The 22,153-nt window shown below is 42.9% G+C and overlaps 1 protein-coding gene across 7 annotated transcripts in view; it reads right to left on the bottom strand.

The window, feature by feature from the left end:
- DRAM1 (DNA damage regulated autophagy modulator 1) overlaps positions 1 to 22,153 on the bottom strand; it is a 51,191-nt gene that overhangs the window by 5,116 nt on the left and 23,922 nt on the right. For 2 of the 7 annotated variants that reach the window (XR_014784260.1, XM_084809566.1), the window contains exons 6-7: positions 17,660 to 17,752; positions 12,224 to 14,350 (exon numbers count right to left, since the gene is read on the bottom strand). The exons of 1 other annotated variant lie outside the window; for it this stretch is intronic. Coding sequence is in view for 3 of the 6 variants with exons in the window: in XM_084809566.1 (XP_084665692.1) it covers positions 14,306 to 14,350; positions 17,660 to 17,752 (138 nt within the window). In the remaining 3 variants the exon portion in view is untranslated. Of the gene's footprint in view, positions 1 to 12,223; positions 14,351 to 14,370; positions 17,753 to 19,580; positions 19,600 to 22,153 lie in introns of those variants that run through there. 4 more of the 7 variants (XM_084809565.1, XM_084809570.1, XM_084809568.1 and 1 more) reach the window with 3 other exon arrangements.

Genomic DNA, 22,153 nt, shown 5'->3' with positions numbered 1-22,153 from the left:
CCTGTATAGTTATTCTGTGTATTCTTTCCACCTCTTCTTAATCTCATCTGCTTCTGTTAGGTCACTGCCTTCTTTGTCCTTTATCATGCCCGTCTTTGCACAAAACTTTCTCTTGATATCTCCGATTTTCTTGAAAAGATCTCTAGACTTTCCCATTCTATTGTTTTCCTCGATTTCTTTGCATTGTTCATTTAAGAAGGCCTTCTTGTCTCTCCTTGCTATTCTCTGGAACTCTGCATTCAGTTGGATATATCTTCCCCTTTCTCCCTTGCTTTTCCCTTCCCTTCTTTCCTCAGCTACTTGTAAAGCCTGATCAGACAGCCACTTGGCTTTCTTGCATTTCTTTTTCTTTGGGATGGATTGAGTTGCTGCCTCCCGAACATGTTACGGACCTCCGTCCATAGTTCCTCAGGCAGTCTGTCTATCAGGTCTAATCCCTTAAATCTATTTGTCACCTCCAGTGTATATTCATAAGGGATATGATTTAGGTCATACCTGAATGGTTTAGTGGTTTTCCCTATGTTCTTCAATTTAAGCCGAAATTTTGCAAGAAGCAGCTCATGATCTGAGCCACAGTCAGCTCCAGGTCTTGTTTTTACTGACTGTATAGAGCTTCTCCATCATACTAGTTACTTAAAAAAAAAAAACAGGTTGGGGGGATTGCTCATAAAAACGTAAGAGCCCTGTTGCATCAGATCAAATGCCAAACAAATCTAGCATCCTGTTTTCCACAGTGGCCAACCAGATGCCCATAGGAAGTCCAGAAGCAGGACAGGAGGGCAAGAGCTCTCTCCTGCTGCTGTTCTCTGGCAACTGATATTCAGACACATGCTGATCCTGGAGGCAGCATATAGCTATCATGACTGGTAGCCATTGATAGCCTTCTCTTCCATGAATTTGTCTAATCCCATTTTAAAGACATCCAAGTTGTGGCCATCACTACATAGTAGGGAATCCATAGTTTCACTGTGCACTGTACGTACTTCCTTTTGTCTGTCCTGAATCTCCCACCGTTCAGCTGCATTGGATAACCCCCGTTTCTAGTATTATGAGAAAAACCTCTCCTGATCCATTTTCTCCACACCATGCATAACTTTGAACACCTCTCATGCTTCCCCTTACTTGCCTTTAAAAAAAAAATTAAAATCCCACACACATTGGACTAGATGACATGCTGGGGGTCATTGTTGGTTATTTAAGCCACGATGAGCCAGAGCACCTGCAGGCACCAGGCTGCATATGCTACCCCACTCAGGGGTTGTCACGTCATGCGAACCTGGTGAACGTGGGTTCTAAAATAGACCATGGATTAGGCAAGGGTTGGTTAACCCATCCTCACTAGGTTCGCACAACACAACACCCAAGGCTGCATATTCAAAATGGCAGCCGCACACACCCTGCACGCACTGCATCCTCACTGTGGGTTAAATAACCCATGGTGGGCTGTCGAATCATGCAAACAGACCCATTATAACCTTTCCTCGGGGGGGGGGAGTTGCTCCAGCCCTTTGATCATTTGGGTTACTCTTTACTGCATCTTTTCCAGCAACAGAGTATCCTTTTTGAGATGCAGCAAACAAAACCACAAGGGTGGCCCAACCATGGAATTGTATAAAGGCATTATAATGTGGGTAGTTTTATTTTCAGTCCCTTTCCTAATGATCCCTAACATGGAGTCTGCCTTCTTCACAGCTTCCACAAACTGGCAGTTTTCATTGACCTTTCCAACCCAACCCCAATTCCCTTTCCTGTTCAGTCACTACCAGCTTAGATTCCAACAGCATATATGCGAAGTTAGGATTTTTTGCCCAAATGTGCATCACTTTACATTTACCTACATTGAACCACATTTGCCACTTCATTGCCTATTCCCCCTGTTTGGAGATATCTTTTTGGAACTCTTCACTATCCCTTTTTGTTTTAACCACAATGGTTAAATTTTGAATTGCAGGCTCTCATCATGATGGTCCCATAGCCACACCCCCAAGAAGAGTCCAAGAATTCCAGTTGCTGTGTTGACCCATGTCAACAAACCAGTTCTAGCAGTTTTCATCTCCACCAACAGCAGATATTTTGTAAAATTAATGGGTCAATTAGCCATTCAGGACCAAGCTACCCCAAAATACTTTGCATTACAACAGGGATAGCTCACAATGATATATTTTGACTGTAAAAATCCATTGCACTGAGCTACTGTGAGGATTGCAGCTAAGCTCAGAGGGAACAAGGAATTCTGAGCAAAGTGGCAGATGACATCATCACACCTGCTAACCAAAAGACCCAGTGGTCCAACCCTGCAACCCCTGGTTCCACTACATCATTGTTAACTACCCTCAACAATTTAGTGCTATCAGTAAACCTGGCCATCTCACTGCTCACTCCTAATTTCAGTTCATTTATGAACAAAGTAAAAAGCCCTGGTCCCAATACAGACCTTTGTGGGACCCCACCGTTTACATCCCTCCATTATGAAAATTGTTCATTTTTTCCCCTACCCTCTACTTCCTGTTCTTTAACTAGTTTCTAATTCATAAAAAGGGAATTGGAAAAGATAGGCTTTTCCCTCTGCAGCTGGTCTTCTTCATCTCTCCCATCCTTAGCCTCCATTACACTTGAACAATTATCAAGCTACTGATGGTGAGTCAGGCCTAGTGTAATGGTAACTCTAAGAGACAAGACTCTCCAATCACTCCAATGAAAAAGTTGTCTATACAGGTCTGGCCCTACCATTAGGTAGAGCGAGGCAGCCACCTCATGCAACAGATCGGGGGGGGGGGGCAGGAGCTCACAGCCGTTCCTGAGTCCCCTAGCGATTCCCCAAACTATGCATGCCACTGGGCCCACCCTGTGCCCCGTAAGCTGGCCTGTTCCTCTCGGATGAAAGACGCTGTCCCATTGCCAGTGTTGAAGAAAGAAACTGCCAGCCCAGTTGGCTTCTGTACATAGAAGGGAGGGGGTACCTTGTCCTTTGCCTCAAGCAGCAAAAGGTCTTGGGCCAGCCTTGCGTCTATGCATAGCTGTGGTCCACAGAATGTCAAAAACAGCAAGAGTATCAGTTATATAAACATTTTACGTTGTATTTGAGAGAGGTGGGTGAGGGGGCAACCTCTCCCCCCTGCTGAAATAAGTTTAAGGAAAAAACAGTGGAAACAATCAGCTGTGTGCTTCGAAAGAGTGGGCAGCAGTCACCCTTTAAAAAGCCCACTTGTGGCATGGTGAATTCAGAAACTGAGAGCCAGTGTGGTGTAGTGAGAGCCAGTGGCGTAGTGGCAAGAGTGTTGGACTGGGAGCTGGGAGAACTGGGTTCTAGTCCCCGCTCAGCCATGGAAACTCACTGGGTGACTTTGGGCCAGTCACAGACTCTCAGCCCAACCCACCTCACAGGGTTGTTGTTGTGAAGATAAAATGGAGAGGAGGAGGATAATGTAAGCCGCCTTGGGTTCCTTGCAAGAGGAAAAAGGGCAGGATAGAAATGCCATCAATCAATCAATCAATCAATCGAACTTCCTAAACAATTTTATTTAGCCATGGTTAAACTAAACAATGATGCTAGATTTAGGCAGGAGCCCAATTCTTTTTAGAAGTGGGGCAGATTTGAAGGTATCCTGGATTTTAAAAAAAGAAGAAAAAAAAGAAACACCTGCATGGCTTTACGCTGGTCAGGCAACACAAGATTGAGACAACCACAAAATGGAGGCAAGTAAAAATTTGTTGACAGAAGCTAAGCAGGGCCAGCCCTGGTTAGTACTTGGATGGGAGACTGCCTGGGAATCAGGCTTCCTGCACTGAGCAGGGGGTTGGACTCGATGGCCTTGTAGGCCCCTTCCAATCCTATGATTCTATGATTCTAAGAAGGGAGATGGCTTTGGAGCAGGAGAGTTGAAACCACATGCTAATCCTAGCATGCTCTATGCATCTGCTTTGCCAGGACAATCTGTGTGAAATGAATATTATGCAACACAAAATGATGACAGTGGACAAAAGAAGAAAGAGGAAATGCTGCCAAGTATGTGCCCCAGAATCTAAGTGAGAAAATGTCAAAGAAAAGCTTACATATTCTCAAGAGAACCAGCACTTGTTTTTTTGGAAATTAACCCTTCCCTATGCATCCAGCTGTTTCACTGGTCAGCGAGGCTCCCCTTTTTCCTCTTTAGAAAAAAAGATGCATTTTGCTTAACAGAAAACTCAGGTAAGTTCAGAAACCCAAGCGAAACCATAGGCTTCTTCACACAGAGCTTTTATCCTGCTGTTGAGATTGGTTACTCAGGGATGTTTGCGGGTCCTTTAGATGATGCCATCGACCTTCAGGGCATCTTCCGCATTAAATGACCTTTATTCCATTTTTTTTTCCTCTTCATGGATCACTGCCGTGTTGTGCTGATGGGGCTTGCGTAACTCAGTGAAGACATAAGCTATGCCGTGCAGGGCCACCCAAGACGGACAGGTCATTGTGGGGAGTTCTGACAAAATGTGGTCCACTGAAGAAGGAAATGGCAACCCACTCCAGTATTCTTGCCAAGAAAACCCCATGGAACGTATCACAAGGCTAAAAGATATGATGCCGGAAGACGAGCCCCTCAGGTCGGAAGGTGTCCAATATACTACTGGGGAAGAGCAGAGGGTATTTCCAAGTAGCACCAGAAAGAGTGAAGTGGCTGGGCCAAAGCTGAAAGGACACTCAGCTGTGGATGTGCCTGGTGGTGAAAAGAAAATCCGATGCTGTAAAGAACAATATTGTTTAGGAACCTGGAATGTAAGGTCAATGAATCAAGGTAAGCTGGAGGTGGTCAAACATGAGATGGCAAGATTGAACATCGACATCTTGGGAATCAGCAAACTAAAATGGACAAGCATGGGCGAATTTAATTCAGGTGACCATTACATCTATTACTGTGCGCAAGAATCTCTTATAAGAAATGGAGTAGCGCTCATAGTCAGTAAAAGGGTGGGAAAAGCAGTACTGGGGTACAATCTCAAAAACGATAAAATGATCTCAGTACAAATCCAAGGCAAACCATTCAACATCACAGTAATTCAAGTCTATGCCCCAGTCAATCCGAAAGGAAATCAACCATGGCTGCTCATTGGAAGAACAGATACTGAAACTGAAGCTCAAATATTTTGGCCACCTAATGCGAAGAGAAAAGTCACTGGAAAAGACCCTGATGCTGGGAGAGATTGAAGGCAAAAGGAGAAGGGGATGGCAGAGGATGAGATGGCTAGTTAGCATCACCGATGCAATGAATATGAACTTGAGCACACTCCGGGAGAGAGCGGAGGACAGGAAGGCCTGGCGTGCTATGGTCCATGGGGTCACGAAGTCAGACAGGACTTAACAACTGAACAACAACATTCCATTTTTTAAATGATTGGAGATAATGAGCTATCAAATTAGTCCTTGAGTTCCACTTGAGTTCCCTCATGAAAAATGAAACGCTGCAATAGGAGCTAGACCACAGCACCATCTAGTGGCTGAAACATGTGGAAGACTCAGATAAAGGGTGGGGGAAGGAAGTGCATGTAAAAGGAGTCTGTCATGATCCTCCATTTAAACGAAAGCAGAAAGTCCCATTTTAAATGCAGGATCTTAAGCTGGTGTAGAGATGCTCCATCTCTCTCTTTGGATCAGTGGAGTCATTCTGAAGCCTTGTGTTTAAACATTTTGGGAGTTTAAAGCTGCCAATCCGTTTTTGTGCCTTCAAGGGAGGAAATAACCCCCTCTTCCTGAACTAAGAAAACCGAATAAGACCACTCCAGAGGAATACAGCTTGTCCTTTTTTCACTTCTTTCATGTTCCCTCCTTGCAGAAACCGAAAAAGGTTTGCCAAGAGTTTGTCACAAGGGCCAAATTGGGATTTATTTTTTTAAATACCTCACTTAATGCATTTGTATTAGCCGTGGATTTTATTTGGCCCATATGGATCAGTATCCTGAACAAAGTAACAGACATTAAGATTAAGAATCCATGCAAGGGACAGAGTGGCCAGGTGGTGAGGCTACTTCACGACATCCACAAAGCTTGTGGTTTGGGATCTTAGGGCCCAACTAAACATGACATGCAAATGCGCCTAACAAAACCCCAGCAACCCTTTGTTGTTGTTTAGAGAAAAGCCTGTGGAGAGGCAGTGAGGGACAAGGATGTGTTTATGTGCTTAGTTCTTCAATTCTTTGCTGCTACAAGTCACCCTAACATGAGTTTGTGCAGAACCCTGAGGGGAAAAAGTGGCTGGGAGAGTGATTTATAGCAGATAAATGGTGGGTGACTCTCCACCTACTGTACATCACCTTTTCCTGAAGTGGTTTCTCTTTTAAATGCATTTGGGGTTTGGCTATACCCATTTACATTTAGTTTAGGCTGTAATTACATGTGACTGTTCTAATGCTAGGTAACACAATATGTGTGTGGGGGTTTCCTTCAAGGCAATAAAAAAGGCATCAGAGGGCTGAGATACCACTTGATATGCCTATTCCAACCTAGGGCCTCATCAAGAGTTTAGTCCCTCCAGAATTTGTCAAACTAAATGTCATGTGTGAGAACAGCTTTTTATAGTGGGTAGGGAGCCCAGCAGCTTGAATAAGTCACTGCTCTGGATGGTGACATATGGAACACTCCACTAAACCATGTTGGAATATTTAAATTTCTCTCCTGCCTAGAAAATACATCTTTAAAAACATTTGGATGGAATTAACCTGTATCCATACCCCACCCCACCCCACAAGTCTAGTTCTCCAACACCTTATTTTCAAAATGACATGGGTTAGGGTGTGGTAGCCAAATTGGTATATGCTGTACCAAAGCAAGAAAACTAGTACCCAGTATTCAATACAAATACAGTACCGACTCCAAAATGGTGTACATACTAAGGAAACATAAGTTATTCAGTGTGTACCACTGGATGGAATGGAAAGGTAGGCTGGCTGTTTCCTTCTGTGCCAGTGCTGCAAGGATTAAATCAGCAGACTTGGGTTACATCTGCATTACATTACAAACAAGCTTCAAAGTGGTTTCAGCAAGACGATTTCTTTTGACGCAATCTTCAGAGCTGTTTGTGGGGATACTACTGACAATTTTCAACCAGGGATCCCTAGCTTTCTTAGATCACTGGTTCTTATATTACAGATCCACCCTCCTGAGCAGAAGAATAGCTCTACTGGATCAGTCAAATGGTTTATCTGGTTCAGATTCTTGCTTCCTGCAGTGGCCAACCCTATGAGAATAAAAACAACTTTGGCTGTAGTCTGATACCCATTTAACCTGGGCATAGGTTAAATTCTTTAAATTCAATGGGGCCTATTTCTCAGTAAACATGTCTAGGTTTGCACTGTTCCCCTTGTCATGTAGAGGGGGCTTCAGAGTACTCTGGGGCCTCATAGCCTCCAAAGCTAGGCAGCAATCATGGAAATTTAGGAAGAACCCCAACAATCAATTGCATGAAATCCATTAACATGCATAAAAAAACCCCTTTCATTCATTCATTTATTTAAAATAACTTCCATGCTGGGGGTGCACGGATGGGGAAAATAGGATCAGGCCTGCAGCACACAGGAAGGGGGGCAGGTATAGCACCGATAGTGCTCGACAGCAATTAATAGCGTGCGGCTGCTCTAGCAAGAGAGAGGAAGAGTTTTTCCATGAGCGATGAGCCTTCTGCAGACATTCTAGCTCTGGTGAGGGCATGATCACACCAACTAGCCCCACCCTCCATATCTGACGTCATTTCATTTGCACTGGGGTTTGCATGCATATACCCCAATGTCCATAGATTCAATCGGTGCTCTGTTTAGGGGGCTACAGATGATACATATGAAGTTTTTATGTTTTGGACTGTACACCTGTAGGCTCCTGTGCAGATAGGGTCTTGAATGCATGGCAACCAGTGGTAGGACCAGTGGGCATGATCCTGACACACACACACACACACACACACCCATTCAATTCTGCACAGATTCAATGTTTGCACAGGGTTTGGGTCAATACCAGTCATAAGAAACAAATGCCATGTACACAACCAATCTAATTACCACTTGTGTTGCAAAATTTCAAACAGAATAAGGACTACTGTATTCAGTAGGGTTTCCTCTCTAGGAAGTGTTTAGGATTTCAGCTGAAGCCAAGTACGTGTAACTATATTTGCTTGTGTTCATCTTTTGTCGTCCTTGCTTCTTTCTTTGCTGTCTCCCTCACTGGCAAAACTTAGTTTGTAAGCTCCTTGGGCAGACCTTTCTTTTTTCTTTTTTTCCTATTGAACTCTGTATGTACAACGATGGTGTTACATACTTAACAATATCCACTGTTGTTGTTGTTCAGTCGTTCAGTTGTGTCCGACTCTTCGTGACCCCATGGACCATAGCACGCCAGGCCTTCTTGTCCTACACTCTCTCCCGGAGTGTGCTCAAGTCCATATTCATTGCACCAGTGATGCTATCTAGCCATCTCATCCTCTACCATCCCCTTCTCCTTTTGCCTTCAGTCTTTCCCAGCATCAGGGTCTTTTCCAGGGAGTTTTCTCTTCGCATTAGGTGGCCAAAATATTTGAGCTTCAGCTTCAGTATCTGTCCTTCCAATGAGCACTCAGGGTTGATTTCCTTTAGGATGGACTGATTTGACTTCCTTGCAGTCCAGGGGACTCGTAAGAGTCTTCTCCAGCACCACAGTTCAGAAGCATCAATTCTTTGGCACTCAGCCTTCCTTATAGTCCAGCTCTCACAGCCATACACTACTACTGGGAAAACCATAGCTTTGATTATTAGACGGACCTTTGTTGGCAAGGTGATGTCTCTGCTTCTTACTATGCTGTCTAGATTTGCCATAGCTTTCCTCCCAAGGAGCAAGCATCTTTTAATTTCATGGCTATAGTCACCATCTGCGGTGCTCTTGGAGCCCAAGAAAATAAAATCTGTCACTGCTTCCATTTCTTCCCCTTCTATATGCCAGGAAGTGATGGGGCCAGATGCCATGATCTTCGTTTTTTTGATGTTGAGTTTCAAACCAGCTTTTGCACTCTCCACTTTCACCCTCAACAAGAGGCTCTTTAGATCCTCTTCGCTTTCTGCCATTAGGGTGGTATCATCTGCATATCTGAGGTTGTTGATAATTCTCCCGGCAATCTTAATTCCGACCTGTGATTCATCCAACCCGCCGTTTCTCATGATGTACTCTGCATATACGTTAAATAAGCAGGGCGACAATATGCAGCTTTGTCGTACTCCTTTCCCAATTTTGAACCAATCGGTTGTTCCATGTCTGGTTCTTACTGTTCCTTACTGACATATAAATCTTGAATAGCCTATGTCATGGCCGGTAAATCTCACATGCAGCAGAATGAGGATGTAGAATGGACAACATTCTTTCAGCCTGGAAGTGGGGGAATGTCTTTTTTTTTTTTTTCATGTTTCCTAGGTATTGTTTCTAAACCTCCAATCATGTAAAAAGCAAGTAGAAAGGTTTTAGTTTCACTTGTTTCCTGCTGTGTCAATTTTCTTCTTGCAGGAAAATTTTTACACAATGGAGCATTAAAAATGTGGCTTTCTCCACCTAACGTGTTCTGAATCGGTACAGTCCATTCTACCACCTCTGTCTGCTCCATATAGACCGTGTAGCAAGAGAACAATCCAGCTGAGCAGTTGGGTTAAGTTTATTCTGTAAAATCAGCTGATCCAGATCCTGACAGCAACAGGAATCTAGGCAACAGCTTCCACATTAGACGTGTGTACAGATGGCATAAAAAGATGAGCTTCTTGGCTCAAGGACAACTGTCTCCATGCTTTTTGCCAAGGTGAACAATCTGGGCAGGACTTTTGTTTTGGGCTTTGAACTTTCACAGACACTAATTAAGTTCTGTCTCCATAAATAAAGAGCATAAACCTCAGTAATTTTTCTCCTACATCTTGGCTGAAGAATTCTTCACTGTTGAATAATGATGCCATGGTGAAAAACAGTCAACATGGCTTATGTAAGTGGGAGTCATACTTCAGCCTATTGGAATTACTTGGGAGATTGTCAACAAGCTTGTTGTAGGCACTGGTGGCCCACTGAATAAAAGTGTCAATGGCTTTTTAGAAAGCTTTGGATAAAGTTTCTTACCAAAGGCCCTGGAGGAGATTTAGCAGGACAGCAGCCATGGAATGGAAAGCCAAGTCCTCTTTATGGTTTGGAAACAACAGGAAATAAAAGGGTAGGAATAAATGGACAGTTTACACAAGGAAATAATTTGGTGCTCAAGGCTGAACACTAGCATCCATGCTTTGAAACTGATTAAATAAACCAAGGGCAGGGATAGATATGTCAGGTTCGCACAGGACACCAAACATTTTCAGGCCAGTAAAACCCAAAGCAAAGCATGAAGAGCTCCACAAAGATTTTCTCTGCACTGTTTAGAAAAGAGAACGGTGGATATTCCACATTTATGTCTGTAATGATCTGCAGATTGGGAGTGGGGGAATAACCCTAATATAAAGCGAAGAGATACTAGGGCAAATATACATAACTTGTGTGAACGGCCCAGGCAAACACAGCTCAGCAGCCATGCACAAGAACCTGGCATTTAAAAGCAAGAGTGACTTCAGCCACCTAGCAAGCTACAGCACATAGTTAGCAGATTGTGTTGGGTCACTCAAATCCTTGTCATGGTAATTTGCTGTGAAGATTTTAAACTGAAGTGGGCTTACACTTATTATGCGGCTGTAGGTAAAGGAGAGCTATTACTGCCATTAAACAACATTTGGCCTCTAACGCTAAACAGAGATTTTAAAGAAGTAGCTTTCAACCAGAATTAGTGTTCCATTTGAATTTTGTATACATTCCAATTAGCAGCTGCTTTTCTCTACAAGCACAGGAAAACCAGCCGACTCATCTTGTGGGTGTCTATATGATAAAAATTCAAACTACCCACACATTTCTTCCCTGGGAAGCAAGTAAATTCTTGCTCAAGGATTGTAGCATAAAAATATTAACACACTAACAAGACAGTCTGTTAGTGCCATCTACTGTAAAGTACAGAAAGCATAAAAAATCATAGCAATCTGAATCTACGCATGTTTACTCTGAAGTCGTGCTTGTGAGTTCCAAGGGACTTTCTTTCAAGCATACATGCATAGGATTGGGCAGCACATAATAATTCCTGATTCAAAAGAAAATGTGGAATACTTTTAAACTTTAAAATAATATATTAAGTTTTATCTGATAAGAAAAAATGGGGCATATTCTTCCAATTCTTAGGCAAATTTCTGAATTATAAAGAAAGTTTGGAAAGCAAGCATCCTCTCTCTTACACTTGCAGCATGATTTGTGTGACCTCCTCACTCCCCTTGTCTGTTGGTTAAGAATCATTAATATGAAACACCCATATCACATGCTACCTTATACTTGCAAGGGGAGAGCATAACTCCACTACTCCAACATGCAGAGATAATCCTTGGCTGGGTGAACATGTGAACCAGCTCTTAAAAATCCAACCCCTGTACAGAGTTAAAGCAGTTGGTGAAACTTTGATACCAGAAATGTTGCCCTTTCCGGAAGCTAATGAAGTAAAAGGTGGCCTGTGAGCTAGGCTAGAACAGTGCCTGTGGCAGGGGAAGAACCCTCACCAGCAACCACATTAACACAGCTGCCAGCCACACAACTAGTTCTGATGCACAGGCAGGATTCTGGCACACCAGCTGGTTGACTATTTTATTTATGGTTCAGCCAACCTTGGGTGTATTGTCTAGAATTGTGGGTTTTGTTGGGGAAAACCCACATTCAAATCTCTATAGCTAGGAAGGCCTTGTGGTGAGAAGAGAGACAAATACAGGGCCCTGAAGAGCAGGACACAAATGTTACAGCTATGGTCAGCATATGGGGAAAGATACTGATTGCTGTAGCTCCACTTGTTCTTCTGTGACAGATGATGCAAAAGTGAACTGGCACAGACATACCCTTAGAAAAGGCTATTATGGGTTTTCCTAAGGAAAAACTTGCTAATGATTTGATATTTTGGTTGGTGCTAACAAAGGTATGACCATTCTGTGACTTTGGGGATTTTTTCTAATGGACCAACAAAGCTATCTACAATGTTTAGGTCCTTAGGAAAAAGTTTCCCCGACCACCATAAGCTGCAACCCTATGCCCACTTAATTGGGCGTAAGTCCCATTGAACTCAGTGGGGTTTACTTCTGAGTAAACATGTATAGGATCACACTGTCAGTAACAAAAAGAAGCAGTATACATTTCCCCATCTTTCAGATTACTTTCTCTGCCAACTTACACTATAAATTTCCTACAACACTCTCTTAAATACACGACTGCTCTCTCAGCGTTACACAAAGGAAGCATCACATGGACATGGAGATAGTACTTTTGTGCCAAATATTTTTCACCCTAGAAGCCACAAAAACTAATATAAAATCTGATTCCTGCAATCTCCCCACCCCAAAAATGTTGCTCAGTATTCATTATCATCCTTTATCTTACATCCACCTCAAATTTTCAACACTAGCCATAAATTTTGCCCTTCCATTTTGAAAAGAAAAAGCAGGCAGACACATTTTAAGTAATAAAAAATAGCAAAGGTTTTTCCCCTTCCTCCTTGAAGCAAAGAACAGCCTACATATGCATTTAAGTGAAGTTATAAAGATGCATCTTATGGCATATATTTTTCCCCCAGGAAGTCCTCTTAATATCACTACTGGAAAAAGACTGAATTTAACGCCACTCTAAATAAAGGTAGTTTTACTTGAGACTGCCATCTTATACGCACTTACCTGGGAACAGGGCCAACTAAACTCAGTAGGAGTTAGTTCTGAGTAAATGTGGATAGGATTGGACTGCAAGTCCCATTGAAATCAATGGGCCAAATTAGTCACAAAAGGGCCTTGAGCACAACTACCTTTGGATCAGTAATTTCATTTCCTAGTATATAAAAGCAGACACTAATGTGTAAACTGTTTCTTATTTCATCATTTTTAACACTATGAATAGTAGGCATTTTAAAATGTGAGCCCAAGCATATTCATTTGAAGGAATATAAAAAAGGAAACACTTGCAAAGCTGGAACATTTGTTTCACTTTTTTGAGAAGTTACATTTTTCAGAGGAGAAATATCCAAAATCCATAGTTAGGCAATACTTTTATTGCCAACCTAAATGAGACAAAAGATTGTGCAATTTTTCAAGTCCTCTAGAAGTATTCATTAGGCTAGGTGGTGTAAAAGGCAAGGGATGAGGGAAGAAACAGAAATGTTCAAAAATTAGGTCAGATCTTGTGTCCATGAGGTCTACAGTATATGCTCAGTTTCCAAATGGCGACTGCAGATTGAATGAATGAGTCACTAGTAAGTTTTGCAGGTATTAGATTACATCTAGTCACTGGAAAAGACCCTGAAAGATTGAAGGCAAAAGGAGAAGGGGACAGCAGAGGATGAGATGGCTAGATAGCATCACAGATGCAACGAATATGAACTTGAGCAGACTCCGGGAGAGAGCGGAGGACAGGAAGGCCTGGCGTGCTATGGTCCATGGGGTCACGAAGAGTTGGACATGACTTAACGACTGAACAACAAGTCTTCTGGGAGAAAGAAGAAATGGCTGACCCCCATTTCTGAAAACATAAAAAACTAGGTGCAACTCAGTGAGCAGAACAGAGTGAACAGAGAGCTGAGTGAACAGAGAGCAGATATAAAGGAAAACATGACAGTGTTTAATTAGCAAAGCTGGATATTAATTTTAGGTGGTACACTAGGTAAAGAATCAATTAAAGCCAAATTGTAGCGCACTGTTCAGTATGCAATCTCCATTTTAAAATGGAAATTATATTGCAGATCACGTGGTCACAAGATATGGTATAATGTTTGGACTTTTCTGTTTCTCCCCCATCCCCCTGCCTCTTATACCATCTAGCTTGGTGAAGAGTTCTGGAGAAAAGTTGGCACAACCTTTGGTGGCATTTTGGTTGGTCTTAGTAAAGGTATTGCCCAGTTGTGGATTCTGGATTTCCCCCCACTGGATTTTGGATTTTTTTTACTCATGGACCAGTGTGACTATGTTCGTTTTTTATTTTTCAGAGTTCACTTTTTAAAAATAAACATGAAAAAGTATTACAATATATAAAGGGGTTTTAGAACACAGTTTAAAAGAAAAAAAGATACATTAGAGAATATTGATAAAATTAAAGAGACACTTTCCCTTGTCTATGATTATACAAATTGCAGCGTTGATGTAGCAGGTTCATGTCACATCAGCTTTGACTGTTCCTGTTTCTCTGCAACAGTTTTTTTTTAATAACCCCCCCAACCCCAGCTTCTATGATCCTAATTATAACAAAAACTGATCAGAAGTTTTCATGTATTTCTGTTGATATTCGCAAGGTAACTCCCTAAAACAAAAAGGAAATAACCAAACATTAGCAACTCATCACAAAGTACTCACTTCACAAGTGTTAGGAGCTGGACAAACAGGGCATGAATGTAGATGAACACAGAGAAGTGACAACAGGCTTGGAGTTAATAGGAAACGTTTAATTTCATTTAGCATCTGACAGCTGAACCCCAGTCTTAAATAAATGTTAACTCTGACCAAAGCTAATAAAACTGACACCCCAATCCTAAAACAGAGTGGCTGCAATTCAAAGGCCTGCATAGGCACGGCTATGGAGAGCAAACTTCCCCACATGCTCATTTCTACTGTCACAGCTAGCAATGAGGCCTGGGTATGGGCAGTAAGTTTTCAGAAACTTGAATGTGTCTGAAAACTGGTGTGTAACTGTGACAAAACCCCTCCTGGAGGCGTGGGGTGGGGTGGAGGTAACCTTTGCTTCAGCCTAGGCAGGTTGTTCCTACCCACCTCAGGCATTACCTTTTACCACTTTTATTCTACTCTTTTCCTAGCATGTAATCGTGTGAGTTGTGCACTTTTTTAAACTTCTGCCTAGGTTACGTATACGTAGCATGATGATGACTCAAGTACAGACTCAGTGTAAAAGAATCAAAATAATTAATTTAGATTACCATAAAGATGGAACTTTAAAAGATTTCTTGAATATGATGCGTTTTTTCTTAGTTATTGTATATGTTAACCTCTTAACCTAAGCTAACCTAAACTAAGGCCTAAAATCACTAACCACTACTCCCTATCCCCAGGAGATGTTTAAACTAAGAAAGCAAATCCCTCCCTCTCTCATCTATCTTCAAACCTGCCTCTTTTAACTCACTCCAGCACCCCCTCCCATCAGCAATCTCACTGTCCAATCACATGGCCCCAGGTACTCAGCCACTCACACCATTCCATACCTTCTCACACATCCACCAGGCAACCTCCAATGTGTGGAGAAGCTATAAACCTTTAACACTGTGTTTAAACAAATAAAACCATGGGGTGGTTCTGCCAGAGTAACAGAGTTGTTTCTTTTTTCTTTTGTGTTCTGTGACCATTTCCTGTCAAACAAGTTTTGCAGAGTTTCTAAGCACTATAACCTCACCACCCCACCCCACCCCCGAAACCTTGCTGACTTGGATACATGTACCACTAAATCCCTGCAGTACCTCCATCGGGCCAATTCCCATGAGCAGTGGCCCTCACATAAGCACCTCAAGAATGTGCAGGGGCCACTGAGCACTCACATGAGGGCGCCATTTGCAGTTTTCAGCACGTCTACGAGGTGACTATATGCACTCCTGCTGTGATATGTACAATTTTAAAAGGGGTGCTTCCAGACAGAGAACTACTAGCACTACCAATCAAAAAACATTGTGCAGTTATTCAGTCTTTTCTGCCTTACTAGTGTGGAAGAACATCCCATGAGCCACTGATAGGCTCACATTTGTCCTGACCTTCACTAACCTTGCATGTGCCAAAGTACAGTAAACAAAAGCAAACAGACTAAGTGTCTGGGTGAAAGGAAGTGTCAGGGTAAAGGGGGGAAATTCCAAGACCCAAGCTCCAATGCTACGTGAAAAGCTAGATAAAACCAGAACAGTAAGAACTGCTTATCAAACTGGCCACTAAAACTCACTGTTTTGCTATGTGGCAACTACTAACCAATTAGAAGTATTATACAACCTGTTCTGCCTCTGTAGTGTTCTGCATCCAATCAGCATTCATCAAAACTCTGCTGTCTTTTCATTCTATAAAAGCTGTCTTTGAAATGTAAAGGGGGAGGACCTCCTTACAAGATTTCTTGTAGGAATCTCCACATACGTATGCTTTTTGCTTTTGTTTTCTTTTCAAATAAAGAAGTGAACTCTCTGAAGTTTTCTTCGACACTAGCCTTTTTGTGGGAAAAAAAAAGATGGAAGAAGCAGTGGGAAAAAGTTGCAGATTTGCAAGTGGAAGACATCATCATCTGAATCCCCTGTAAAATTCCAGGAGTGAGGCAGGGCGATTGCATGAGAAAGCCTAATCTGGAAGCACCCCAGGTAAGTCACAGCAGTCATGCAAATAGCTCACATATTGAAGTGCTGGTTCTCAAAATGGTGCCTCTCCAAACCATGCATATTTTTGAAGTGCTTGTAAATGTGAAACAGACCCTAGTATCATCAAAAGGGTCCTTGGGAAACCCTGAGTCTGAACTGCTCCCAGCAGTTTCCCATGACAATTTAATTTGTGTGCCAGTTGCAAGCTTCCATGGACAGAGATGTTGTTGTTCAGTCGTTAAGTCATGTCCGACTCTTCGTGACCCCATGGACCATAGCACACCAGGCCTTCCTGTCCTCTGCTCTCTCCCGGAGTGTGCTCAAGTTCATATGGACAGAGATAGCCTACCCTTAGTTATTCACGCTCTGGATGAATGTAATGCATTATACCTGGGAATGCCTTTGAAGAGAGTTCAAAAACTGCAGATAGCTCTAAATACCACTTACTAGATTGCTAACTTGGACCTGGTCTTATGACCCACTTGGACCCACATATTACAACAGTGCTTTGCCAATTGAGCTGGCTCAATTCAACCTTCGTTTCCATGCTGGTCTCACCCTTTAAAGCCTTTTATGGTTTGGGATTAAGGATGCCATGAGAAGTCAAGTAGGGCTGCTCATAATAGCAAACACCCCTGTTCGATTTCTGAGAGAGAAATGGGGCAAGAAGCATCACTCATTTTGAGTAGCACGCCCTCTTTGACTCTCTTCAGAGCATCCCAGCAATGACAGAGAAGGGCAATGGTAGCATTATCCTTTCTCTGTCAGCATGCCATGTTCACGCTGGCCAGTGCTTGCCTCCTCACTGGCCACTTGCTCAGCATAATTATAGAATTTCTTTTTCTCATTCCAATAGGAATTAATAGCTCTGTACCTTCCTACAGATGTGTGAAAAATAAGCTTTGGGAGTAGAAGTGAAAGATGGAAGTGGTTTTTAGTCTCACTCACCAATTTTGCCTCCATGGGGGCTTTTCCTCCATCACCAGCAGAATCGTGGTTTCTTGCCAAAACTTGCCCCTAACTGCTATTTGTCAAAGGTACTATATACTGAAAACAATATCACTGGGAGCAAACAGCAGTGGGAGGGAATTTGGGGGAAGGAAACTGACATGTGCCCGCAATCCAGATTAGGACAACATTCTGGATTGGGGCCTCATGGCTACTTTTTCTTCAAAATAAATATACTTCTTAAAAGGCATGTTTATCATGATGTATAGCTTGGCCCGCCTAAGTCTTTTTCTCTGAACATGAAGCCATCTATTCATCACACTCACCTGAAAATCTCCGATGAAAGTTAAAAAGAAGAACACAAAACCAAAGGCTACTATCCATTCGCAGACTGCACTCACAAAATGATACACATAGTCCTAGTCGAAAGAAGAAATAAAAAAATGCCAAACACTAAACAGACTGAAATAGCAAATGGAAGCCAAATACAGACATCAGTTGATGCATATGCCAGGAGCACAGTGTTGAAATATATACTTTTTCTTTTCCTATGGAAGGATTCTTGATCCAGCAGAGGCTCCCATCAGTAGAACAGGGAGGAAGGTGATTTTTGATTATTCCCTTCCACCTGTACCCTGTCCCTGGCCACCTCCCATTCTCATCTGAAGAATCCACTGGAACAGATTTGGGTGGCCACGGAGAGATGCAGGGAGGAGGAGAGATCACCAAAAGTGCTTCCTTCTCACATTCCACTGATAGAAGCCTTTGTTGGATCAAAGTGCCTTCTATCAGCAGAGCAACACCAATTAGATATAAGCCGTATTTACTGCATTTGTGTAGGCTGACCATCAATATATGTTCTCTGGGCATCTCACAGAACAAACAAAATATAATATTATAATACAAAATGCATTGTATCTGGAGAAATTCATTTTTTATTCTTTAATTAAAAATTATCTCTTTAGATTAATTCTTTATTGTAAAGGTTCTTGTTAAAGTGATCCACTGAGGCTATTGCTTCCATGCTAATCCTTACTTTTGTCATTTTGAATTATCTTATTCCTCTTTCTTTCTCAGATGGGTATTGCTTTTAGATTTTTTTTAACTATCTTGTAAAATAACTCATATTTCAAGTTGTCTTCTATGACAAGTTTCTGTAAAAAAACAACATTCTTATAAACACAGTCCTGCACATGTGACCTGCCAAGCTGAACACAACCCACCAGCCATGGTGGCCTTGCTGGAAGCTTTATAAGCCTCCTGCTTTTAAAGCCTGCCTGGGATTGCAAAAATAGTGGGCCTGCCAAGCACACAGCTGGTAGACTCCATTTGGCACTGGAAGTCACAAACTGTGTAGGCCTGATTTCACTGAAGGCAATGTTGTATGTTACAACATGTGTGGTAACTCTGTGCCTCTGAGTTCCATTTGAGAAAGACAATCCAGAAAGATACCATGGTTGATGGTATCGAAAGACATTGAGAGATTCAGGAGAACCACCAGGATCGCACTTCCCCCATCTGTTCCCTAGTGAAAGTCCACTACCAGGGCAACCAAGGTGGTTTCCATTCTGAACCCATATGGAAAACCAGGTTGGAAAGGATCTAAATAAGTGGTGTCCTCAAAGCCCACCTAGAGCTAGCAAGACACCACTCACTCTAGGGCCTTGCTCAAAAATGGTAAGTTTGAAATTGGGTAATCTATTTTCCACAGCCAATGGATCTAAATTTGGCTTCTTCATTAGTAGTTTTACCACTGCCTTCTTCGTTGCCTCATGGCAGGGACCAAGCAACTCTAGAAGCACAAAGTGTATCCCTCATAGAAGTCATGCATCACACTGTAGGAGACACATATGAGACTCCCCTTCAGAGTTTACACAAGAAACAAAAAAAAAGGAAATAAAAGTCTTTTGTGCTTCTTTGCTGCACAAGTACTGTATGTTTGAAACAGCTTGCTGCCTTTAGACCATCATTACAATGCTTGTGTCATAGCCATTCCAAACCAGTGGTACTAAATTCAGAGTTGACATCTGTGTATTTCAGTTTAAATGGTTTGCAGATTTTCAGTGTAAGCTTAATAAGGATCAAAAGGCTGAACCAGGAATCACGATAGGTCTAATGGGACACAAATGGAGAGATAGGGTTTGTTTGCTGCCAACAAATAGCACCTGTCTCAATAAAAAGACCTCCTAATAATACAAACACAGCACACAAATATATCGCTAAAAAGATAGAATCATTACACATTACCTTCACAGCTACCTTTCCACTGTATTAAGAGAAGTGACATGTTACACACTATTACAAGACAGTGTAGCAAGATGCAGGCCCCAGTTATTTTGCAGGATTCATAAGGAAAGTGCTCCCTCTTGTGGTATAGCGTGCCCACTTCTAAAACTTTGCAATTTTCAGAAGGGTAGCTGTGTTAATCTGTTGCAGCAAACACAACCAAACATCATGGCACCTTAAAAAGACTAATACATTTATTATGGCATGAGCTTTCATGGCCTAGATCCCACTTTGCCAGATGCATAAAATGTTATCTTCAGTTGGCTCATTGGTGCATATAGTAGAAATCAGCAGTCATCAACACCAAATCAACCTTATGAAATCTCACCCTTCTCCTAAATTTATTACAAATCCTGTTCAAGCTAGGATCATCACTGATTATAAGAAATCCCTCATACTGCTTCAACCCCAGCCCCAGCCCCCACAACAACACCATGCAGTTTCTTACACCTGATTCCTACACAGACTCTTTCACTGAACCATTTCATCCCCAAACTCAAATAACAAGCCCACAGCAGTCCAGAGTTTACAAACCCACTCTTTCCTTTGGGGCCCACACTATGGACAAACCTCTGAACCTTGACTATACTCTAACAGGCAGTTTGCATGTAACAACAACCCATCAGTTTAGAAACAAACCATGGGTTAACTGCCCCTAAAAAAACCAGCGGTCTGGGTTCAGACATCACTCTCAGCAGGAGCCAATCGTGGATTGCTGAGTAGAAGTGGAAGACTGTAGGCAGTGCGCCCACTTGTGCACAACTTTTCAGTTTTAAACCAATAGGTTGTTGTTACATGTAAACCAGGTCTAAGTGTTTAGTGCAAGGGTGGAAATCTACACAATCTGCCTTGGTTATTGTAAGCCCAATGGCAGGGAGAGGAGCATTATTGCTTTCCCAATGTGAAGGGACAAGTCTGCTTATCTGCCTAGATGTTATATGTTGTTCTTTGCAGAGATAGATTAAATTGTTCTACGTTTGGGGGGGTTGTACTGGATGACATGGGGGGACACTTCCAAGTTATTCTTGCCTCTAAGATTTCTGTGAATAAGTATCAGAGAATACAACCTATAAGAGTTAGGGATGGATGAAAGGGACTTACCTGGTCCTGTAGCTTGCTTCGCGGTGGGGGGGAGGCGCCTCGGTTCTCCCCCCGAAGTTCAGGCGAGGGGGGGGAGGCGCCCCATCCCTCGCTGCCGAAATTCAGGCCGGGGAGGAGCGCCCCGTCTACCCGGCCGCAAAAAAAAAAGTAAAGTAAAAAACAAACACACACCCATGATAGGCTACGTAACGATTTACATAGCCTATCACGGCTAGATTTCCAAAGTCAGCCGTGATAGGCTACGTAAATCGTCACGTAGCCTATCACGGGTGACTTTGAAAAAAAAACAACCGCGTACGCGTACCCATGGGCGCCGCCATTTGCGTACACGTTTGTTTGTTTTTTTCAAAGTCACCCGTGATAGGCTACGTGACGATTTACGTAGCCTATCACGGCTGACTTTGGAAATCTAGCCGTGATAGGCTATGTAAATCGTTACGTAGCCTATCACGGGTGTGTGTTGTTGTTGTTTTACTTTACTTTTTTATTTTGCAATGGCGGCGGCGGCAGCAGCCGGTCAGAAGACCAGCCGCCGCCCCCGCCGAAACGCCACCAGGACCCGCCGCCGAGAGGGACATTCGCACGAGGTAAGTCCCATCCCGGGGGGGGGGGGGGCCGGCGGAGAACTTCACCACCAATTTCGGGGGGCCAAATGCATTGGCATTCGGCCTCCCGGAGATTCATGGAGAAATTCTCCGCCATCCCTAATCAGAGTAGGTTGCCTGAAGCAAACATGATCTGAGTCTTAGACTTGCTAATAGTTCCGGCAAAGAGCTCAGTACCTTTTGTTCTGGAAATTAGCCTGATGGCCTTTCACCCCTGGCCTTCTGGATGTCAAGGAAGTAGCTATGACTGTTTTGGAAGAAGAACTTACACACACCCAGTTTTCTAAACGGTGAGAATTCCATTTCATAAGGGCCTGGAAAATTATTTCCTTTTTGCGATCTGATGTAACCCTCATGTACATCTTACAGCTAGCAATGGAGACCAGTGGAGGTAACATAAAGCGGCTGGCGACTGCAGGGGCAGGTGTTATTACTTCAATGTAAGGGAAGCGCCAAAGTGGAGGACATTGACAAGCAGAAGATACTGGTATGTTTGGCTAAACAGTGGACAGGTGGTCTTTCACTCTTGCGATTTGATGTGGGGCTGGGGAGAGTTTTCCTTGTCAGCTGGCAACCCCAGTGGACCAAGTGCAGAAAGAATGCTGACGTAGAGAATGAAGATTTCTGCTGCAAAGACCCCTGGGATACATGCTGGCAGAAGCTTGGAGGACTGAGAGGGTCTGAGGGAAAAAACAAGCCATGGGAAGCCACCGAGCAGGCGATTGTCAGGAGTAAGGGACAAGTCACCCGCCCACAGTGGCCTCTTCTCAGGGTGGCTTAGTGTGACGTGTGAACTCGCCATCTTGTCTCCAGCTACAACCACTTGCC

Source organism: Heloderma suspectum, chromosome 7 (assembly GCF_057233095.1).
Source record: "Heloderma suspectum isolate Gila_16-S chromosome 7, 16-S_ref, whole genome shotgun sequence".
Taxonomy (NCBI): Eukaryota; Metazoa; Chordata; class Lepidosauria; order Squamata; family Helodermatidae; genus Heloderma; species Heloderma suspectum.
This window is presented reverse-complemented; position numbering and strand designations above follow the sequence as displayed.